Genomic DNA, 24,474 nt, shown 5'->3' on the forward strand with positions numbered 1-24,474 from the left:
CCACATCTTTGCACATTCTAAATATTAGTGCCAAATTATTTACTTGAAAAATTGGGAAATTATACAGTGATGTATCATACAGTACAGTAAAGTTTTACTGCACAGCAGCTCTTTTTAGAATAGTTATGAACCATGTGTATGAGTATGAATACATTCTTGACTCTTATCCTTGGTGATTCTTTGTTTAGAGGGGTTTGCCACCTGTTCATGTCTCCCATGTATCAATCATGTATGTGTGTGTACATTTGTGTGAATACATGAAAGGTGAGTGATTTCATCAGTAAGAACTAAGTCCTTCTACCATGAGACTTCTCTCAATCAACACAACTTTTCTGTGACTTAATAGACAAAGCCTAGCAATTGCCGGTAGTCTCAGATAAGTTAAGTGGGGAAAGAGGGAAGGAAGGAAGGAAAGCAGAAAGGAAGAAAGGAAGGAGGGAAGGAAGGAAAGAAGGAAAGGAGGGACCTGTGTTCAAATCTCACTCTGCTATTTACTGCTTGTGTGATCTTGGACATGTTACTTTGCCCCTCTGTTCCTCAGTTTTCATATCTGTAAAAAGGAGTTGAACTAGATGACCACTAAGGTCCCATCTACCTCTAAGTACATGATTCTCTGGCCCCAGGTTACACAAACAGTTCAGTGGTACAATGGATAGAGCACTGGGCCTGTAGTCAGAAAGACCAGAGTTCAAATCTGACTTCAGACACGTACTAACTGTATGACCCTGGTCAAGTCACTTAACCCCTGCCTGCATAAAACTAGAAAAGGAAATGTCAAACTACTCCAGTATCTTTGCCAAGAAAACCCCAAATGGGATCACAAAGAATCTGATATGACTGAACAACAGAAGCCAAACATAAGCCTAACTCTTCCTAACTCTAATTGATCTACTATATTGGGCTGCCTCTCTAGACACATAGTTACCCCAACCAAAAAAGAAGAGGATCCGCAAAGATTTCTGAAGTCAACATTGTGTACTTGTATCCAATATAACGATCAGTTGCTGTAAGTGGATTAACTGTCAATAAAATTTGACATCTAAGAATGTTCATTTCTTCAGACTTAGAGGGCTTTATTTTAATTGTTCAGATGTTCATATCACTATGTTGTAGAAATGAAATGGTTTTTCTCCAATTCTACAGCAGTAAAAAAGCTTACGACTGCCTATTTAAATAAGCCACATATCAAATATTCAGGCAACTGTAATGTACTTCTAATTATCTTCTAATGGACTCCTTGTAAAGATGGTTCTATGAGGAAATCCTATTAAAAGCAGTCTTTTTATTTTCTCCTGGAAAGCCAAAAAGGTTTTGTTCAGGGAATTTCTATCTGCAAGATTCTTTATAGTCTAGCAATATCAACCAGGGTTTTCATTATTGTGCATTTTATGTAAACATGGATTTGAAATGCAAAATGGCTATTTGAAATTCAGCCCAGACACAAGACAAGAGACCAGCAACAAAAGATCTCTGTCAGAATGTCCACTGATCTTCCAGCCCCAGCACCCATTCAGCAGCTCTTTTTACTAAGAGCAATATTTGCGAATGTCACTGGACCGTAACGTATTCTTTTTGCTCAGGATTAACACAAAATAAATCTACATCTAATTTCCTAGGCAATTTCACATCCATCCAAGAAGTCTTGAGGCAAAACACATTGGTTAGGTCTGTGCAGCCACTGAAGAAATATATTTTGTTTTCTGCTTGCTGCTCGTAAATCTCGTACTCGAGACTGTCAGACAGCCCTTGCCTCACAACAACAGAAAGTGGTGATTTTACATAATCAATTTCAACTAATCATTTTTGACAAAAATGAGGGGGAAAAGCCAAGGCAGAGAGAAGATTCTCTCTCTCTCTCTCTCCCACTAATAATTCCCTTACAATTGGTTTATTTCTGCCTAAATAAAGTGTAGAAGATTAAATGAGTGGATGGAGTACTGGGCTTACAGTTAGAAAGACCTGGTTTTCAGATCTTGCCTTTAACCTTTAACACTTACTAGCTGTATAACCCTACATAAGTAGTTTCACCTCTCACAGCTTCAGCCTGCTCATTAGTAAAATGGGGACAATCTTGCCAGTAATACCTACATACTTTTTTTTACTGATTATGAATATCAAGTAAAACATAAAACAGGGAGATGCAATATTGAAAAAGAAGTCACCCTCATCACAGTGGATAGACAGAGCAGAGATTAAATGGAAGTTACATTCTTTTCAGATGCCCATTTGCAAATGACACCATATTAACTGTGCCAGCCAAGGAGGCTCCTAAATGATGTTCATTATCGCTACCTACATGGGGAAAATGAGATTGATGAAGAAGTTTATTATCCAGCCTATGATAGCGGTTAGATGGGTAAGCCATAAAGTTGGTCCATTGCTCCAAAGATCTTGGTCAGGAAATGCACAGGGACAATGAACCAGACCCAGAAATGAAAAGGTGGGGAAGAGGAGGCTGCATTGCAATGGCAGAAGTGAATTTTTAAAAAATGTGCCCAGGTTTCTCTTTGACCCCTATTTTAGCACCAATACTCTTCCAGTGATGGTGTATGTTGGACAGTCAAGGATTACCCCTGTCTCCAAGGAGCTGACATTGAGAATCAGTCAAAGGGTAATGAAAAGCCCACGGTAGGCATGAATGGTCTGTGATACTTTGTAAATTAGGAACTGACCAAGAAAAGTTGGGTAAAGTATACCATTAAGGAAACATACGACCAGGGAAAGAAAAAAGTAGGTCAGTCATGAGAAAAAAGGATAAGCAAGGGACAGACTGTGGGTTTCCTTGGTATTCACAGACACCAGGAGATCTAGAAAAAGCCCTTCAGGGTGGTGGAAGGACCCGCTGAAGCAGAGCTGTAGGAGAACACAGACCAGAGTCACATGGAATGGATAGGTATGGATGGGCTGCAATCTGCATCATTGGGGGGAACGTCCACATGATAAATTAAATTAAAGTATGAAATAATTACTGATCTCAAAGTATTTTCCTCAAAATAACTCCATGAGGAGGCTTGTGAGGACCAAATGAGATAATCTATATAATGAATTTTGCAAACCTTAAAGGGCTTATGTAAATGGCAGCTAGCATCACCGTAAGTAATGGTAAATACATTTTGTAGAGTATTTTAAATCCATTGATTCATTCAATTATTTGAGAATGTGTTCAGTGCCAATCAATGAATCTATCAACATTATTAAGCATCTGCTATGTCCCAGGAACCCTGCTATGCACTGTATTAGTTGCTCTGGGGGATCATCTCTCTCCAACCAACCCTCCATCTGTGATTTCTTCATTGTAGGGAATACGCCACTGGGGAATCCTTCCAAGGCTTCTCTCTAATTTATGGTCTTCGTCACCTATGGCCTAGAGAGATTAAGTGACTTATCAACAGTGGTCCAGCTGGTATGTGTCAGAGGCAGGATTTTCACCTCCATCTTCCTGCCTTCAAAGCTGACCTTCTATCCATTATGCAACACAACTGTTGTCATCATGTAGGAGGCTTAAGGATGAATAAGACCTGCTCCCTGCCCTTGAGGACCTTATGGTCTAAGAGGGTGACTCATAATCTTTCCATGACTTGCTTTTGTCGGCAGAAACAGCCTTTGCTCCGTTTCTTCATTTCACTCAGAGAGACATGGGCTTTATTTTCCTCCAGGAAGATTGATTGCTAATCATCAGGTGAGCAGTGAGTGAGAAACGACCCCCTGCAGCCCTCTGCCCTGAGCACAGGGAGGGAGGCTCTGCCTGGTCCTTGGGCCTAATCTCCCAAGGCAGGTCTGTGGCTTGGGATCAGAGAAATGAGGACATCACCAGAAACGGACAAGAACACAATAATAACTTACAAAACAATATGTGGAGTTGAAGAGGTTTATCTTTGCCCCTTTTCGTGGAAAGGAATTTGGCTCCTTTGTTTACAATTCTCAGAAAAATCCTTAAAACTTTTAGATTCTCTCTTTGAAATCTTATTCAAATGCGTTTTCCTTCCTGGCTCCAAAAAGAACCTGGTTTCAGTTTCTCTACCGGTCCCAGGAAAACCTTGAAGTTTTAGAAACTGCTTTTATTTCCCTTTGAAAGCAAACTCCCCCTTCCAGCTCCCTTCATTATCTGCTATCATTGTCTGTTCAAATCTCTCAGACTTTCCAAAAGGAACTCCCACCTGGGCCCTTTTTCTTTATCACCTCCCCCCTCCTACTGGCCTTGCATTGTGGCTACACCCAATCTCCCTTCCATTGTTTCACCTTCCTATGGCCTTTGGTCACTTCTCACCCCCCTTAATCCTAGCTAGGACCACAAGGTCCAGGACCCAGGAGTTCTGTTCACCCCAGCTTACTAGCCACTCCCATCAGAACTCCTTAGACCCCTCCTCCCATCACTCCAAACTGCTTGGCCACTCCTAGACCCCTCCCCCAGTCTTTCTGTACTTAAGACTCATCTTTGCCCCATTCTGACACTGAGCTGTTCTCAAGCATAGAGTCTGAGACGCCCTCATGCCCTCTCGTCCTCACAGGCATCACGTGGCTTATCCACCCCAGCCCCCACTCAGACGCTGAGTTTTCTTCATGCCCAAGCTGCTGAGACTGCCTCACGCTCATCCCTACAAGCGTCACCTGACCACCTTAGCCCCCATTTAGATCACTGATGTTTGGGTTCCTTGGGAGTCTGGCCTATATGCTTTATCTTTAATAAACTTTTTCTCTGGCTGGAAGAAGATCTGAGTTGAATTCATTCAGGCAGATTTGGCGCTGCGATCTGGGGCTTTTTCCCATGATCTTGGGGTGCCTCTGTGCATCTAGGAGCACCCCAAAACCCCCCTCCCCTTCAGAGTTGTGCCCTCCAGAACAAGTGACTTAAAGGATGATCATCGTTACCCAAAATGGTTCAAGGGCTTCTTCCGTAAACCTGATCACACCTCCCTGTTATTTTCATCACACTTGAAAAGTTGCTGTATCATTCTTCCTATAACAACCCCACGAGGTAAGGAGCATTGGAAAGCCCATTTGACAGATGAGAAAAGGGAGGTTCAGAAAGGTAGTGACTTGAATAGGGTCCCCCAGTGGGAAGTATCTGATTCCATGGCAAAGGGTATGAAGTGCAGAAATTGTTCTCCTTTCTTTCCTTACTTGCCCACTGAAGGCCCTCGATCTCTGCCAAGTGAGTTTATTCACAAGTATTCAGTGTATTGATTCCTGGATTTTCTCTCCTCTTTCTCCATCCCTTGCTTCTTATATTTTCCACATACATTTCTCAAGAAAAAAATCAAGAAAATAATTATGCCAATATAAGTTCCACCATCCACACATTTTCTCTCTTTTAAAACATTGAACAGCCAGCATTTAGTCTCATTCAACCAGTGCTTAGTATGTACAAGGCTCTGTGTGGGCTATGAAATCATACAAGTCAACGCTGAGCAACTGTGGAATCAAAAATCCAGAGCTAGAAGAGATCACCTTCCCCTATGACAGATTTGAGTCCCAGACAGGTGAACAGCCTTGCCTAGAGCCACTATTCCAGTCCTAAGTACTAGAAATGGGATGGGAAATGGGGTCCTTGGATTCCAAATGGAACACTGCTTCCTCTCCACCAGAAGGAGACTCACTACCTGCAAAGCTCCAGTGTCTGAACCAGATTCAAATGTCCATTACTTACCTATTGTTTAGCAAAGAATGTTTAACAAATGCTTAACAAAAGAAATTAAAATACAACATAGATAATGTTAATTGGTAGTTCTCTAAGTCAACAACCAGTCTACAGGGATTGGTTTCTATTTGAGTTTGGCACTACTGCTAAGCCAAAGCCATTTCTATGACCCAGAGACATCTCCAGCCACTCTCTCCTTCTGAGTCTTCCTGTACTGTTGTTCAGTTGTTTCAGTCATGTCTGACTCTTTGTAAATACATTTAGGGTTTTCTTGGCAGAGAAACTGGGTGATTTTCCATTTCCTTCTCCAGCTCATTTTACAGATGAGGAAACTAAGGAAAACAGAAATTAAGTGACTTGCCTGGGATCATGCAGTTAGTAAGTATCTGAGACTGGGTTTGAACTCAGGAAGATGAGTCTTCAGGACTCTAGCCACAGTGCTCTATGCACTATGGCACCCCCTAGCTGCCCAAGTCTTCCTGTAGGTACCTATAAAAGCAGAGATAGCCCAGGCTTCTGGGCCCATGCTCCTAAAGCCATCCTTCTCAATGCAAATACTTCCAATGCAAGGTAACAGGTAATGCAACATGATGGATGCAAATTAATTATTAGAAGGTCATGCAGGAGACAAAAAGGACTTAATTTATAGACAAGTCCTTTCTTGATTTCTTTTGTCTCCTACTTCTAGGCATCTCAAATATTCTTCTTGTGTCACATCTGCTACTTTCTTTGGCATCTAACTGAGTAGACAGTCACAGTTTTATTTTGGTTTTGTTTGAGGTTTTCCTTCCCCCTCCTTCTCCCTGAGTTTTAAGTGTTTTTAATCAGATTCACAAGACTCTTACCAGCCTTTGTTTGGTGTACTTCATTTCTGGCCAAAAGCTCGTCATTACTATAGATTAACCCATGGTCTGGAAATCCAAATCCTATTCTTAGGCACCACTTTCTAACTAGCTGTTCCCTTCCCAAACCTGTCTTTGTCTTCTGAAGTCTGTATCTATGATCATCAGTCTTCACGGAAAGACCACCTGAGCTCCTAAAATTTTATTTTACTTCTTTTTTGCCAAGAACTAACTCCCCACAAGCTTCCAAGGGCTCTTCAGGCAGGATCATTTATCACAACATGAATGACCAGAAGTGGGTTGCTGGGAGATTCTCTATCATACTCAAGATACATGCCAGAGTGATGGACAGCTGCCTCCGTACCTCGCAGTACAGTCACAATGACCACCACTCACTTGTCCTCCATTTCTCAAAAGTGTTTTATTTCCTGACGCTATATGGCACTGACACCCTTATCAATGTTCACCACACAAGCAGCTGTTTCTTCCTATATGGGCAACTGGCAAATATTTGCTTGTTGACTGAATGGATGAATGGATGTATGCCATGTGAGTATCTCTATACATCTGAGGAAATAGCATTATCCCAAGACGCATTTCATCAAAAATGTTGGTTACTATTTTTCACTACTTAAAAGAGGTAGAAAAATTAAAACAAGCCAAACAAAATAGCCCCAACAATGGTGGGCTTGGAATCAGAAAACTGAGTTGGAGTCCCAGTTCTGGCACCCATTAGTTGCATAATCTAAGGCAAATCACTAAACTTGTCCAGGTACCAGTCTCCTAATCTATAAAATGGACACACCAATACTTGCATTATCTGCTTCACGAGAAGTAGCAAGATGTTGGATAGAGAGCCAGTCTCAGAACGAGGAAGACCTGAACCAAGGGCCACATCTGACACATATTGGCAGTGGGATCATGAACATATCAATTAATTCGTGTGTCCTCTTTCCTCCCTCCCTCTTTCTCTCTCTCTCTCTCTCTCTCTCCCCCCAGTACTTAGCACATATTAGGTGTTTAATAAATGCTACTTGACTGGTTCAATCACATGATTAGAATCCTATAGGGTCATAAACTTTGAGCTAAAGGTTTATCTAATGCAACCCTCCCAACCTATTAATGAAGAACTGTTCTTGAAATCCAGTAACTTGTCCAAAGTCACACGGCTATTCAGAGTCTGAGGCACGTGGTAGGCCCTTGGGAAACATAAAGATTGGGTTCAAGTCCTGTTTCAGACATACGCCATCTACATGACCCTTGACAAGTAACTTAACTACTATCTGCCTCAGTTTCCCCATCTGTAAAACTGGATGATAATAACATCCCTATTGTCTACGCAACAGGTTGTTGTGAAGAACAAATGAACTGATGTATTTAAAGCACTTTGCAAGCCATTAAGTATTATAGAAAAGTTAGGATTAGTAGGTCATTAACTAGAAGATTAGCTTTAAATGGAACACATTTAATAATCCCAATTTTCAAGAATTCTAAACATCCCTTATTTTTTTTTTCCTTTTCCTGTAACACCTGGAGGATTTTACATGGACTGAGCGACAAGCTTTGTAAATGAGAATGTGGAATCCCACCGCTTTTGTACTTTTCCTCAATTTCACCGTGGAAAATGACCTGATGCTTGTGACTGCAGGGGATGAGGAACCAGTTTAAAGAAAAAATGCTCAGAGACATCAATGCTTGCCCTAACCTCTGAGGAAATGTGAAGCCTTTCAAATGATCATTCAAGTTCTCATTGCCCAAGTCTCATATCTAATAGAAAAAATAGACTTTTTCTCAATCCCCATGAACTCAAAATGTTTTTAAGACAGCAGTCGTCCCCACCATCACCTTCGTATTCTGTGAATCTGATGGAACCAACAATCCTGATGGTCCACGGGTTAAAATAAATTCCATATCTCACCAATCCTTTAAGTTGATTCTGAACCTGTTCTACCCAGCACCAGGCGGCAAAGAACCGAGGATGCTATCCAGACAATGTGTCTGGGCCTCGATTTCCTCTTTTGAAAACTATGGTCTTTCAGGGTCCTTCCAATGCTCCCATAATGCCTTACCCTTAGGGGACCCAGACACAATGGGGCCAGACAGAAAAAGAAGAGAAGACTTAGGTGGAGAACATGACGGCAGTTTTCAAATATTTGAAGGGCTGGCCCTCAGAAGATGGATGAGAATCGTTCTCATTGTCCCCGGAGGTGATAATCATGAACAATGGATGGAAATTACAGAGAGACGGGTTTTATCTTTCTATGAGTAACATTAAACCTCTCAACAACTAGGATCCCAGGCTAATGAATTGAAATCTAGAAGGGATCTTAGAGCTCTTCCGGTCCACCCCCTGATTTTACTGTGAAGCAAACTGAGGCTCAGAGAGATGGTGCTCATAAAGGTAGCAAGTTGTGGAGCCACAGTTTGAACCCTGGTCCACTGACCCCAAAGCCGGTGCTCTTCCACTGTGGACACCATCTTCTACCGTAGGATCTGTCTCAGAGCAGAAAGGCTGCCTCACAAGGTAGTGAATGTCTTTAATCAAGATTGGGCGATCTCTTGTCAAAAAGATCATAGGCGCCTAGACCTGGACACAGGACAAGTCCAGCTCCTTCATTTTACAGATGAGTAAACTGAGGCCCTGAGAGGTTATGTGACTCTCCAAGGTCTCACAGGCAACAAACATCAGAGGCAGGATTTGAATACATGTTCTCTGACTCCAAAGCCAGGGTCCCACCAGCCCTGCCTGACCCCCTGCTGGATGTATTGGGCAGGGATGGTTTGGTCACAATGGGTTAGAAACTCCCCTGCATCCCTGAAATTCTGCACTTGGATTTCTCTTTTATTATGTACTTCCCTGGGAGGAAACATTACTACCCTATTTTGTAGCATATACGGAAATGGCTTTGGCAAGAAACATAGTGGTAATATGGCCATCACTTTCCTAAAAATACAAACCAGGTGTGTAAGTTGACACCAGTTCTGGGCTCTCTTAGACTAAAAATAACAGGCCAAGCTGCATTCACTGTGAAGGAAATTAGCATCAGTGGTCCTTCCCTCAGTGGGAGCTGGGAACCCAATTCTTCATTTCGGGCTATAAAAGTACTCCTGGATAGCTTGAAAGGGCTTTCAAAAAACATTTCCTTGAGAAATACATATTTTATTTATGGAAAAACCATAATTTCAAATATTAGGTCCTGAAAAAAGAGTCATCAGTCACTGTAAAATTCAAAACTGCACGGATGCTCAGAAAGGCCCATGAAGTTGCAGGTAAGATGAAGTTTCAGGCTGTCCAGCTAGAAACCAGAAATGAAATGTAATCTGAATGGGGAAAAGTTGAGCCTTTTCTTCTGCTGGAGCAATGATGCTTGAGAGAAAGACAGTAAGGGAACATGAAGACAGAGGTCGAAGCAGCGTCAAGGGCTTCAGTTCACAGGGTCATGGAGCTGGAAGGGACCTCCGATGTATCTAATTCAACACTCCCATTGCTACAGAGGAGAAAACTGAGGCATGAGGAGGTTAAGTGACTTGCCCAAGGAAAACGGATAGCAAGGGGCAGAGGCAAGATTTGAAATCAGGTCCTCTGACATTAGACACATTGCTTTGGTATCAGAGTGCCTGAATTCAAATGCTGACTCTAACCTTGGAAAGTCACTTAACTTTTCTTGGCCTCAATGTCCTCATCTGTAAAATGAGGACATTGGACTAAATGAGGGCTCCTTAACCTGGTGTCTGTGAAATTATTTAAAAACGCTTTGGTGACTATAGTTCATTGTAATTGCTTTCCTTTTTAATACTATGCATTTGGAAATATTATGCTGAGAAGGGGTCCATAGGCTTCACCAGAATGCCCAAGAGTTCCATGTCCCAAAAAAAGCTAAGAACCCCTGAAGTACTTGACTTAGAAGGTCCCTTCCAACTGTAAATCTCTGGTCTTGTGATCCCAAATTACAAAGCAGGACTTTAAAACAATAGTGAAAATTCAAAACCTGGGAATAGTAGAGACAACGAAACAAACCACCAAGCTCTTGAAAATGGGTATAAAATGTTAAGAACGTTTCTAAGAGGTAATATGTTTGTGTAGTCTACCAATGTCAGGCACACGATGCCTAGCACCTATAGTCAGAAAAGAAGGGTTAACTTGGGACATGTTCAACATGAGTACGAGAGTCCTGGGCATGGCAGCACCGCCTCTCGTAGCTCTTGCAGACAATATCCAAAGAAGAAATTTCTGTTAAGAAGGAGCCAGGCATTCACAAACTGCCAACCAAGTAGCCCCTGTCAGCCAAGTCAACCTTGAAGCTACAAGACACTGTATCTCTTAGTCAAATCACCCCCACCACCTTGACCACCATCTCCCTTCAGATTGTAATGAAGAAAGCCCCAGGACCCTGAGCCGGAAAGCCTTGACAATAGCCATCTTTGTTCTTTTTGGGGTGGTAAAGAATTAAAAATTGAGCTGGGGAATAGCTGAACAAGTTGTGGTATATGATTGTGATGAAATGCTGAGGGGCTGGGTTCAAAGTGAAGTGAGCAGAACCAAGAGAAAATTGTACCCTGTAACAGCAATATTGTAATGATGACCGACTCGTGTATGTGTGTGTGTGTGTGTGTGTGTGTGTGTGTAAGAGAGAAACAGAGACAAGAAGAGACAGAGACAGAGACAAGGAGAGACAGAGAGGGACAAACAAGAGAGAAAGAGGAGAGTGGAGGGGAGGGGAGGGGACGGGAAGGGAAGGGAGGAGAGAAGAGGAGGGGAGAGGAGAGACAGAAACAGAGACGAACTATGCTTCCAGCCCAGTGCCCTTAGTCATCACCCTGAGAATCAGCCCCTGTGGAGATGCAACTTGGCCATGGGTCTTGCAAGTTCAGCCCCAGATACTGGAGATTCAGCAAAGAAAATTCTCAACACCAAAGTCCTTGGCATTGTCAATGATTCAACATCAGTAAATGATATGATTTTTATCAATGGAAATGACATTAAGGAACAGGTTCTTTGCCATGACACCCTAAGGATCATGAGACCTTGCCATTTGACTTAAAATTGAAGCTTTCCACGTGTGTTGTCTCTCCCATTAAAATGGGAGCTCCTTAAGAGCAGGGACTATCCTGCTTTTTTTCTATTTATAACCTCAGCACTTAACACAATGCTTTGCACACAGTAAGCACTTAAATTTTTTTTTTCATTCATTTATTCATCGATTGCTGCGCCATTTCAGGAAACACGGTCCTTTGTGCAAAATGGTTAGGTCTAGATGTGAATGAAGAGACTACAGAAATGCAGGGCCAAAGGAACAGTGCCTTGGCAATGTGCAATTCGAGGAGGAAAACTGATGGTTGAAAGGATGTCCGACATGATCTCTCTGGTTTGAATGTTTGATGAATCTAAAAAAAAAACCAGCCTCTCCCATCTCCATTTTCCTTACAGTTCTTTCTCTGAACTATCCTTTGACAGACATAATCATGCTCTGCCTCATTTTCTACTTATGTTTGTGTGTCATATTCTCCTAGTAGAATTTCATGTCCTAGAAGGTGGTTGTCATTTTTATCACCCACATAATGGGTGATGCTAATAGAACATACTTAGTTATTGTCTCAGTACCATATTGTAGAGGGTCTGGCAAGGATTTGTGTTGTTTTGTTTTTTTTTAATTCTGAATTTAAAAAATAAAACAAGTATTTTCATAACATGGTAGAATAGAAAAAAAAGATAATTGCACATGAAACTGCAAATCTATTATGTATAACTTACTATTCCTTTTAAATTATATAATAAAGTTATCATGCAACTTTCTTTTTTCTTTTCTTTCCTTGCTATCCTCACTCTAGAGATGGTTACCATTAGACACAAATATGTGTATATATTTAAAACCATTCTATAGTCCTTTGCAGTTAATTTGGGTATTTATAATAGTCAAAATCACTCAAAGTTGTTCTTAAAACATTCTCGCTGTTACTGTGCACAACATTCTCTTGGTTCTGCTCATTTTGCTCTTCATTATTTCATGCAAGTATGTCCATGTTATTCTAAGATCATCTAGCTCATCATTTCTCATGGCACAATAATATTCCATCACAATCATACACCACAACTTGTTCAACCATTTCCCAATTGATGGGGATCCCTGCAATTTCCAGTTCTTTGCCATCCCAAAGAGAGCTGCCATAAATATTTTAGAACATATAGGCATTTCTCCTTTTTCCCTGATCATCTTTGGAAACAGACCTAGTAGTGGTATTGCTGGATCAAAGGGTATAGGCAGTTTAATAACTCTTTGGGCATAATTCTGGATTGTTCTCCAAAATGACAGGATCAGTTCACAGTTCCTCCAAGAGTGAGTTAGTGTCCTAATTTTTCCACATACCCTTCAATATTTGTTTTTCCCCTTTGAATCATTTTAGCCAATCTTATAGCTGTAAAATGATATCTCAAGGTTGTTTTAATTTTCATTTCTCTAATCAATAATGATTTAGAGAATTTTTTCATATGACTATAAATCGTTTTCATTTTTCCATCGGAAAACTGCCTGTTCACATCCTTTGACCATTTATCAGTTGGGGAATGACTTGTATTCTTATAGATGTGACAAAGTTCTTTATGTATTTGACATATGAGACCTCTATCTGATAAATTCTCTATAAAATTTTTGCTCCCAGTTTTCTGCTTTCCTTCTGATCTTGGCTACATTTGTTTTATTTGTACAACCCCTTTTTAATTTAATGTAATCAAAATTACCCATTTTGCACCTCACACTGCTCCCTATCTCTTGTTTATTCATAAACTGTTTGCCAGCAGGGAACAATTGAATGCTTTGGAGTCATGGAGTGATGTGATCGGAGCAGTTCATTAGGAATGAGGCAACATGATGCAGTGGACAGTTCGTTGATTCTGGTTTCAAATGACCTGGATTCAAATCCTGCCTCTCCAGCATACTATCTGTGTAATCTTGGTGAAATCCTGTCAGCATCCTGGGCCTTTGCATCTTCATTGGCTGAATGTTGAGTTTGGGTGAGACAGCTCTGTGGTCCCTTTCGGGTGAAGTTCTATGTGCCTAGGATTCTACATCATAGCAGGGGACAGGATGTACTGACCAGTGACACGAATAGGGAAATGCCATTGTTGAGCCAATTGGCTCTGCTGGAAAGACACTGTTTCTAGGCTTTCTTATACAGAGGAAATTCTGTCCTGGTTTTAGCCCTCCCTGGTTTTGTTCCCCTTTTGGAAATCCAGCTTGTGAAGCACAGAGAGTGGTGCATCGGGCCAGGGGAGATCTCCTCACCCAAGATCCTTTCTGTTGGTGCCCTCCTTTGGGAAAGTATTCTCCCTAACATTTCTTCCAGCTTTGCCATATGAAAAGCACAGCACAAAATAAGACACCAACAGATTCACATACAAAGTCACTGAGGGTCTGGCACAGTTATGAGTGGGTTGGTTGAAAGGGATGGGACCACAGGGAGGGAAGCAAATAGTCAATATGTGCTATCATATTTCTCTATCTCTTACCTTGGAAAGAAGGAAAGAGCTCACACCCTCTGATTCTGGAGGGGGAAAAGGACAAATTGCCAAGCTGTGTTTGTTTATGGAACGTGTGTAGCCAATGTTTTATGATGCTGTTTTTAAAATTGAGCAGAAATAGAAATCTGTCTCTATTCTGAACCATTTTGAGGATCAGTAACCCCCTGTTGCTAATTCTTCCAGATAAACGCTCTTACGCCTGGAATTAGATACCCAAATCCTTCCAGCTGTCTGTTTCCTGTTCAAGGGGGTTCTGGGACTGACTCTCTTAACAGATTAACTGCTTGGATGGCCTGGGCCTCAGGCTCTATCAAATGAAGGAGTTTGGCCTCAGCTTTGACATCCAATGCCTCTGTGATTCCAAGGGCTCAAACGGGGCAAGAGGCTTTTGCCAAAAAGGTCTTCTCTCTGTCTTCACAGTAGGGCTGAAGCTTATACTTTATGGCCAAACTAGGGATATAAGATCATATGGTCTTATCCACTCAACCTCTTAATAATAACTAATTAAAATATTTCAAGCAAAGTAATTGTTTTTAGATGGCATATGTATTTATCTCTCTTTGTCTGAAATATTACAGTGTTGAACGCACCAACACATTGCATGTGAAGAACACCACTGAGGACTCTTATCTCATTCTTATGTCCTCCTTTGAGGCTCATACAAGCCATATCTACCGCCCAATCAGAAGCTCCATTGTGACTTGCCCTGAGTCACACGGATAGTAACTTAAACAAGATTCAAACCCAGGTTCTCTCGACTCCAAGCACAGCATTTTACCCAGTGTGCGATGTTCCTCATTAAGAACACTCTGTGAGGTCTCAGGGAGATGTCAGTGTGCCAGAACTTGGCACAATGCCCAGAGAACCAGCCTCAGAGTCAGGAAAACCTGGCTTCAGGTGCTGCTTCTGACACACGCCACCTGTGTGACCATGGGCAAGATATTTAACCTCTCAATGGCTCAGGAAACTGTTTAAGGGAGCAGCTGGAACAGAGATGTGGATCGGTATATAAGTGAGTGCACTTACTACTACTGTTGGAGAGATTAGATACTCTACAAAGCAAGATAAACTGAAACCATCGATGAAGTAACTCTTGCCCAATTCCCACTAGGCTCTGGGTGTCTCTTCTTGGCTGGATGCTGCCATCGCTTAATCCTCATCCCTACCATCCCTGAGTTAACCCAGAACTGCATTCCAGCCCATCCCTAGGCCCCACTACCTCTTTCCTCACAGTCAATGGTCAGGCACCACCTCCCCAAAGTCCCCTGCTGCTAAGCCTGCCTATACATACTGTCTCCCCTAATTAGAATGTGAGTATCCTGAGGTTGAGGAATCTTACTTTTGTATCTCTATCTTTGGAAGAGCTTGGCACATAGTAACCATTCAAGAAATGTTTCTCCTTTTCATTCAATTCCATTCCTACCTTCAAAAAAATTTTAGAGATATTCCAGTGCATGATATGTAAAAGGAGAAGTTCTCTCAATAAAGCAAGAATTTCATAGAATCAGAGATAAAGAGATAGAAGGAACCTTAGACATCATTTGTTCAACCAGGACTTTTAAAATTGCTTCCCTCACTGCCCAGCACGTAGCAGGCTCTACATAAATTCTGAGTCCTTTCCCCTTTCCCTTCAATGCTTTATCCATTCTGTGCCTTTGGAGGCCCAGATAGGCCATCAATACAGACATCTCCAAGTGTTCAGTAAAGGTCTGTTTGTATGTGAGACTCCACTGGGAACAAAAAAAAAGTGGGTGATGCAGTTGTAGGTGATTCTGGCCTATTGGCAGCTTATAGGAGAAGGAAGGAGGTCATTATTACTCTCAGTTTAACAATGCAGTAACAGTCTCCACTTACCCCTGCAAGGCCTTTTCTCCAAACCAATCTCCTTTCCCTAAAGTGCGAAGAAAGATTGGGTCTTCACTTGGAGAATCTTCTCGAGTGACATTTACCTAATGGGGGAAAGAAGAGAATGAAAATACTAGAAGAATAAAGCGTTTGTCACAAGTGCTAGTGGGTGATGATGGCTATCTTAGACTTGTCACAAACTTGCATCCATCCTTCAAGGTACAGCCCCAGGTATGTCTCCTCCAGGAAGACTTCCTGGACCAGGAAGTGATTTCTCCTATCTCTGAACTCATCTAGTAAACACAGACACACACACAGACACACACACACACACACACACACACACACACACACACACACACCATCTCCCTATCTTTCATACAACCATAGATTTGGGACTGGAAACTTAAAAATAATTGAGAGCAAACCCTGTCATTTACACATGAAGAAAATGAGGCCCAGAGAAATTAAATGTGGCCAAAACTGAAACTTGAACCCAGATCTTCCAACTCTAATCCAGCATTCTTTCCACTGTAGAACACTGACTCTTGGAACAGAATTAGAAGACCCAGAGGTCAGTGCTAAACAATTCTATGTCAAAGTGTTTGTGACTCAGGTTTCTGCCAGTTTGAAGAGCTGTGAGGTGCAGGTGGTGGTTGTGAAGTTATTTAAAACATGCTGTCAACTCTTTCTCTGACTATCGAGGGGAGAGTTTCTTTACAGAGGCATAGCTGTTTTCTGCTTGAATAAATGGAACTAAACAAAGACCAGGAGGCCTGTCTGGAGGGCCACGGCCCCCTGCTGCATGTTTTACTGCATTTTCTGGAAAGAAAACAGGTTTAGTGGCCCAGAGAAAATGTCTTCCCTGGGGCTCCATTTTCACATTTAATTTTTTTTAATGTAGGGAAATCACTTGTTTCCCTTTTCATTCTAAGACAAATGCTGGGCTTATTAATATGCTAAGTCCCCGGGCTTGCTGGCATCCCCACCCTACCTTTCCATCCTGTTCCTCATCTTTGCCTTTTTGAATGAGGCTGCCTCACCTGGCATCTCTCCCCTTTTTCCACAGGAATCAGCCCAGCTCAGTACTCACTTTCACTTTTTTCATGAATCCCCATGACAGGTTGGGGAGGACTCCTAGCTGATGAAGAAGCATGAGGGTGAACCAAAAATGTTACTGATTCTCCTTTCTTACAAAATCCCCATGGGCCTCTGGGGAAAACTACCAAAGTTATAATTTATAATTTATAATTTATACCCCGTTTCCATAGCATCCCCTTCCAGGGACTCATCTTAGGGCTTCCAAAGGCTCTGACCATGTTACAAAAGCCTTGGAGTTGGGATTCAGGAAGATCTGGGTTTGAATTCCACATCAGGAACTTACTAACTGTGTGACTTTGGGTAAGTCACTTAACCTCTAGTCTCAGTTTCCATATGTAAAATAAGGGCCCCTAAGGTAATTTCCAGCTCTAACTTGATGATCTCACTTCTGAAATGTTTTAGGTATGTGGCCCTGGGTAAATCACCTAACCTCTCTGTGCTTCAGGTTCCTTATTTGGAAAATGACTGGTGCAAACTTGATAATAATAAATAATGGGAAGCATTCGTATAGTGCTTTAAAATTTGCAAAATGCTTTATCAATATTGCTTCTAAGCTAGATGGCTTTGAAAGTCCCTTCTGGCTCTATATCTATGATTCTGCCTCTTAAACATCCTCCCAGTGTGACCCTAGGAAGGTCACTTCTCTGCCCTGTGCCTCAGTTACTCATCTGTGAAATGAGAGGTGAGACTCAATGATTTTGAAGATTTCGAGTCAGGTCTATGACCCTGTGATGTCTAAAGGCTTCATTGAAGGTCTCATTCTGGGGACTAAGGGTGCTGGCCTTGGGAGAACCAGCCTGGTTAATGTGGACGGTGTTGTAATCAGCAAGCCAAACACGCCATTTTTGATCATACAAGTCCAGGAAATCAAAGTTTCTCCCCAAACTCCCATGGTCCTCAGAATGGCCAAGGGATGAGAACACTGCACTTGTCATTCTCACCAAGTTTCTCCATTAAAGACTCCCAAACTGGCACCCACATGAACCTGAGTTCACCTGAGTTTGGCCACAAACTTTTGTTTCTTTCAGGCAGCAGTGAAGATTCATGACCACAGTGTGCCTCAAACAGTGTAACTCAGGAGCTCTGTCAGGAGCACATGTTCCATAAACACGGTGTAAAGTTGAGCAGGGAAAGAATCTCTGGGACCAAGAGCGTCCATTGGGTAAATGCAAATTCCAATAGATTTTCTGTCCATTTTTAGCCATGGAACATGTGCTAATATATGCTAATTGATTAACCCATGAAATAAGGGGTTTTACTCTAATTAATTTTCTTCAATTCTGGAAAATCCGAGATTCAATTTGTCAGACTCTCCCTCCACCCCAATCTAGTTTCTGTGCTGAGGACCCTTAAACATTCTGACTGATCCCAGATAATGATCCTCTGGTCATGCTACTGATATTTCCCTGAAAAAAAAATCGATAAGATCAGGAATTTATAGCCAGAAAGGGTTTTCCCACCCAGCCATGTCCATATGAGGACAGAATATGAGTCCTTGCGTCGCCTCACCCTGAAAAGGGAAGCAGTTACCAAAGCGATGGAGATGACATTCATGTTGTCATGACATTTCCCCTTTTGACCCAGCTTTGAGAACCTGGAGAATAAATACAGGTCATGCATTGACTTTTTAAAAAAGTAACTTGAAATCCCATGGTACTGAATAGGTTTAGAAGCAGCTTTCGAACATGTTTTTAAAAACTGCCTTGGTTCTGGGCATCCTGTATTACAGGAGGGTTCATGCTACAATCAACCGCTAGAGAGAGCAGCCAAGACTTCCCACCCTAACCCCCATCTCCACTTTCTAGATAAGGAAGATGAAGCACAAGGAAAATAAATGACTTGCTCAGGGTCACGCAGATAGTAAGTGTCTGAGGTGAGATTTGAATCCGGGACCTCTGAATTCAAGTCCAACATCCCGTCTACAACATCATGCTGACACCTGGTCCAGGAATTAGATAAATAGTTTGTCTGAAGTGTCCTGTATCACTCCATTCTCTGTGATCTGATACCCGGAATTCCCTGATGTCTTTTCTCCATGAGTTATCCAGAATTTACTCATATAAATGCTGGATTTCTGGCTTTCTCCCTCACCCCCACTCCCATTATGTAAGCTCCCTGAGAGGAAATAACCTTTTTTTTTTTTTTTCTTTTTCTCAGGGACCACTGTAGTGCCTTGCAGATGCTAGGTACTTAACATACGCTAATTGAATTGTTATTGGCTTAATACTGACATGCTGGCTCTTGGCCCTGGTCTTGGATATGAGCCCTGACTGGCTTTTCCTGTTTTGGATCCTGACTGGCTGGCCATGGGTTTGTCCATGGCTTGGTGGAGACTTCCTAAGTGGTGTTCATGAGAGTTCCCCACTTGTCTCACCTGATTTTCTGTTTGTTTCTCTTCTCCCTTCCCACCACCCCTTTGTTGGTATCTCCCATAGCCTTGGTCCCTCCCTCCAGGTTCCATCCCTGCGTTGTTCCTTGATTCAGTGGACCTGGAGCTAGACCTCCTTAGCTCTTTCATTGTAAGCGTGTGGGCATCCTGCGTTCCGACAGCTGGCCTTACCTGGGGTCAGCCTCCTTGCTGCTCTATGCCTTGCCCTGGCTCTTGGCTGCTCTCTAGTGGTTGATTGTAGCATGAACCCTCCTGTAATGCAGGATGCCCAGAACCAAATGCAGTTTTTAAAAACGTGTTCGAAAGCTGCTTCTAAACCTATTCAGGACTATGTGATTTCATGTTGCCTTTAAAAAAGTCAGTGCATGACCTGGATTTATTCTCCAGGTTTTCAAAGCTGGGTCAAAAGGGGAAATGTCGTGACAACATGAATGTCATCTCCATCACCTTGGTAACTGCTTCCCTTTTCAGGGTGAGGCGACGCAAGGACTCATACTCTGTCCTCATATGGGCGTGGCTGGGGCCACATCACAGCCCTTTACTTTTCCTCTCCCACTTTAAGGGTTACTAAGCACTTTCCACACAGCCTGTGAAGCAAGCAGAGCAAATGGAAACTGAGAAGTCAAGTGACTTGCCTAAGGTCACACCGCTAATAAAGGCTTAGTCCAGCACTTGAGCCTGACTCATCTAATTCATTACCCTGCTGGATCCCATCATGGCCATAATCACTGGGCACCCACTGTATCCATGACAAAATTCTGTGAGAGGGCAGAGAAGACATAGTACATGGGCACAACAGTGTCCTCTGGTCCCTTCTGGTTGAGCTGGAGACACAGTGGCAAAGGGGACACAGAGCAGAGCAGAGTCATAACTAAGGTGGAGTAACTGGAGCTTTACTTCAAGGCACCAACATCTGTTAGAGCATTTCTAGGCAACTCTCCCAGCACCTGATAGGCCTCCCCTGGCCTGGTGCAGTATACCACCATAAGGGTGCCTCTTCCCCACTCCAGCCCATGCTTTCTATTCCTTCCCCCATTTCTTGAGTGCATCTGACCAGGATTCATCTCCATGATCCCCACTCAGCTGAATTTGCCCTAGGTTCCAGAATTCCTCCTTGTGGTTCTGAGGACTTTTTTTTTTTCTTTAAAAGCTACATGGAGTTTTAATTCTTATGAACTTTTATAATCTGGCAGTAGTCTTCATTTCCCTCCTTACCCTTACTTCTTAGAATCTGATTTCCTTCAAAATCCAGGTCAAGCAGTGCCTTTTACATTAAATCTTTCCTGATGTCCTCGTTGCCAGAGCTTTACCTTCAAAATCTACCTTGTATTCTTTTTCCATATAGTTATAGACAAATTGTTTCCATTAACAGAGTATAAGCTCCTTGAGGGCAGGGACTCTTTAACTTTTGTCTTTGTATTACTAGTGCCTAGTACAATGCCTGGCACATAGTAGGCACTTGATAAATACTTGTTGATTGATTAGTTGACTAATTATTTTCTTTCCTTTTAAAAATAGGTTAATATAAGTCTACCCTCCATCTTCCCCCTATCCCTTGGAAGTGAGTGAAGTGGCCTCTTCAGTCAGTCACTCACTCATTCCACTAGTATTTATTAAGTACTTGCTATGTGCCAAGCACTGTGCTAAGTGCAGGTTTGATTGTCTTAAAATGATAAGTTCATTTTTTTTTTTCAGAATTAACTCTCTGAAGTTTAGCTTCCAGTTGTCCTCTCCTAGTGGTGGAAAGTTTGGAAAAGTTACAATGGTGTCAAAAACTCTACATTTCAGAGTCTTTCTACAGAATACATGGCTAAGAGAGGGTGCCCCGAGGCCATCATTGTTTCAACCTCAAAGGTCATCAGAAAAACTTACCGTTCCTTTGCTGATGATGAAGAAGGTATCCCCTCGGGCCCCTTGCCTGATGATGTATTCCCCATTCTCATAGTGTGTCTGAAAAATATAAGGGATAACGGAAAAACTGAGAAACCATCATCACCAGAGAGACTGGCCAAGGTATAAGACAACCCCGACAGTTTATGTCGTAAAGCCAGGGCAGGAAAGTTCATCAGTTCTGACATCCACGATGATTGCAGAATGTTCTTAAATCAAGAAGCATAATAATAATGAATGAAACATTTCAACCTTGCCCATATTTTTCTTAGAATTGTGCTCATGATTCTCTCCCCTCCTCAGGGAATTACATGCACATCCCCCTGATTATTAATTTTTTTCTGAATTGAATGAGAGGGGAATATACATTTTCCCCTTCCATTGACAGAAAGAGGACCAAACAAAACTTCAGAAGTACTCGTTAAACTGGAATTTCTCTGCTATTTTATTTGTTGATCTCATCTGGTTATCCTATCACCCTCAGAAGGATGCATATGCTTGTTGAATCCAGTATAGCTAGTAATGTAAGCAGGTCTTAGATTAATTTTAGGGGCCATCTTGTGCTTTAATATTCAGGCTTCAGCACTTTGTCTTTTGATTGTGCCAAAGAGAATTCCTTAATTTTGTGGGGCCAATTTGAGCCCAGTACCTGCAGAGCCTGAGACAGCCGTTCAAGGATCACAGGAAGGCTCCAAACAGACAGATTATCTCAGTCGGGGTATCAGAATTCTGCCCCAGCTGCAGGCACTCAACATATTCCCAGAGCAAGAATTATTCCTTCTAAGACCATATGTAATTTCTCTCTCTAAGGGGAGATAGGAGAGATCTCATTGCTGGGTCAGGAGGCATACAAGCTAAAAAATGAGAACTGCACCATCTGGCCTGAGCTTCTTTGTAACTTAGTAGGGAGCCATACTTGGGGACAGAAAACATTACTATCAACTGTTCTTAAGAGACACAGAATTTATGATGTGTATATAATATCTATCCATTAGATGGAGAACCATGATGTATCCTCGTAAACTCATGCTGCTTCTCTTCACAATCTTATTCATTCACCATTTTGCCACTGAGCTTCCTATAATTCATTTTCATAATGACTTGGTTTCCATTCAAAGTTGGACAATCACTCCTTTGCTTCTGAATTATGTTAGTAGACCAAAGACTTCTTCAATTCATTCATGAAGTATTTCAATCATTCATTCATTCGATACTTATTGGGTGTCTACTGTGTACAAAGCATTGCACTAGGGACCACAGACACTACAAGATTGAAGACTATATCAATGGCCCTGTCTTCATAGAACATCCAGTCTAAGAGAAGAGTTAAGGTATACGTAAGATGATGTTTGCAGTTGATTCATGGAACTTTTTTTTTTTTTTTTGCTCAAGAACCCACACTAGCATGGTATTGCCTCTAGTGCAAAAGGCAACCTTGTTTGTTGGGCACTTAAAGTTTCTTGAAATTTGGATCCAGTTTATCTCTTTGGACAAATTTCACATTATTCTCCCTCACAAACTCTCTAGTTCATTAGGTGTTCCTGGTATATGAAAGTTAATCTCCTGGTGCCATGTCTTTGCACAGGTTGTCCCCCAAGTCTGGAGAGCTCTGTCTCTTGGAATCCCTTAAACTCTAGTACCGCCTTCTGCGTGAGACCCTTCCAGGGACCCTCCCTTATTATCACTGTTCCAGTTCTTTTCTTCCTCCCCCTCTCACAAAACCAGATTTTTCTACATTTTGCATGTATTTATCTCTGTACTTACACCTCCCTTCTTTAGAATATAAACTCCTTAAGGGAAAGGACTGTTTTATTTTTGGTTTTATATCCCTAGTACCTAGCACAATGACTAACACATAAAAGGTTCTTAATAAATCTTTGTTGAATTGAATTTCTTTGCATATTTTTAAGGTGTACATTCATGTCATCATTATGGTCATATCCAGGCGCTAAAGTTTCAAAACTCCCAGGTTAAAGAGAAAATATTGCAAGCAACAAGAAAAAAAGAAAAATAATATTGTGGAAATACAGTCAAGATTTCACAAGACCTAGCGGCTTCTACTCTAAAAGACCACAGCTCTTGGAACATTATATTTTGAAGAACAAAAGGGCTGGGGTTGCATCCAAGAATAACTTGCCCAGAAAAGTTGAGCATAATCCTGAATGAAAAAGAAATAGACATTTGACAAACCAGAAGACTTTCAGGTATTTGTAACAAAAAGACCAGAACTCAATGGAAAATTCAATAAAAAAATTCAGAAAAAAAATAATGAACATTAAATTGAAGTCAAATTATAAAGCACTCATTAAAGTCAAACTGTTTACATATACATATAATAAATATGTATACACACTCACACAGAGATATATGAAAATTTTATTAGTGTTCTTAAAACTGACATCATTACTAAGGTTGTTTGAAAGAAAGGTTAAGGCTGAGTTGTGTATGATGGGGTGATTCTAAAAAAACAAATTGTAGAAAATGTAAAAGCGAGCAATTATATCATAAAAACGAGGCATGAAAGGAAGAACTAATACAGAAGAAGCAGTTGGGGGTGCAGGGCTGATAATGTGGAAACTTTACTCTCTTCTGGGGTCTTCTGAACCTGCAGAGAGTGAGAAAACTGCGGGAAAGGGAAGGGTAGAGACTTTTGGAGGGGTGTGTGGATTGCGATTGAGAAGGTGAGGGGAAAACACAAGGTAATAGGGATCAGGTAAAAAGAGAGGCTGAGAAAGAAAATAGTGAGTAAAAATAAGCTGGAGGGAAATTCACAAATGTTTAATAAAAACTTCAGATGTGAATGGGATGTTTATAACAACTCTCTTTGTGGTGGCAAAGAAATGGAAATTGCAGGGATCCCCATCAATTGGAAAATGGCTATACAAGTTGTGATAGAATACTATGGTGTGATAAGACGGAATACAACCATAACTGTCATGTAATACTACTGTGTTATAAGAAATAATGGGTTTCATGATCTTACAAAGTCATGGAAAGACTTGCTTGAAATGGTGAAGAGTGAAGTGAGCAGAACAAAGAGAACATTGTATATAGTATCAGCAATATTGTTTTAAAAACACCTTTGAGTGACTGAGTCATTTTAACTATTATAAATACACAAATTAAAAATAAGGGACATCTGCATCCAGAGAAGGAACTGATAAATAGAAGTGTGTGTATATATATATATGTATATAATTGTACACACACACACACACACACACACACACACACACACACACACACACACACA

General features: G+C 41.5%; 1 protein-coding gene across 1 annotated transcript in view; it reads right to left on the reverse strand.

Annotated features, from left to right (window-relative positions):
* PRKG1 (protein kinase cGMP-dependent 1) overlaps nucleotides 1–24,474 on the reverse strand; it is a 1,334,778-nt gene that overhangs the window by 219,592 nt on the left and 1,090,712 nt on the right. The window contains exons 6-7 of the mRNA XM_027840670.1: nucleotides 21,204–21,281; nucleotides 15,851–15,945 (exon numbers count right to left, since the gene is read on the reverse strand). Coding sequence (XP_027696471.1) covers nucleotides 15,851–15,945; nucleotides 21,204–21,281 — 173 coding nt within the window. The remainder of the gene's footprint in view (nucleotides 1–15,850; nucleotides 15,946–21,203; nucleotides 21,282–24,474) is intronic.

Source organism: Vombatus ursinus, unplaced genomic scaffold (assembly GCF_900497805.2).
Source record: "Vombatus ursinus unplaced genomic scaffold, bare-nosed wombat genome assembly UNPS02014847.1, whole genome shotgun sequence".
In the NCBI taxonomy this organism is placed as follows: Eukaryota; Metazoa; Chordata; class Mammalia; order Diprotodontia; family Vombatidae; genus Vombatus; species Vombatus ursinus.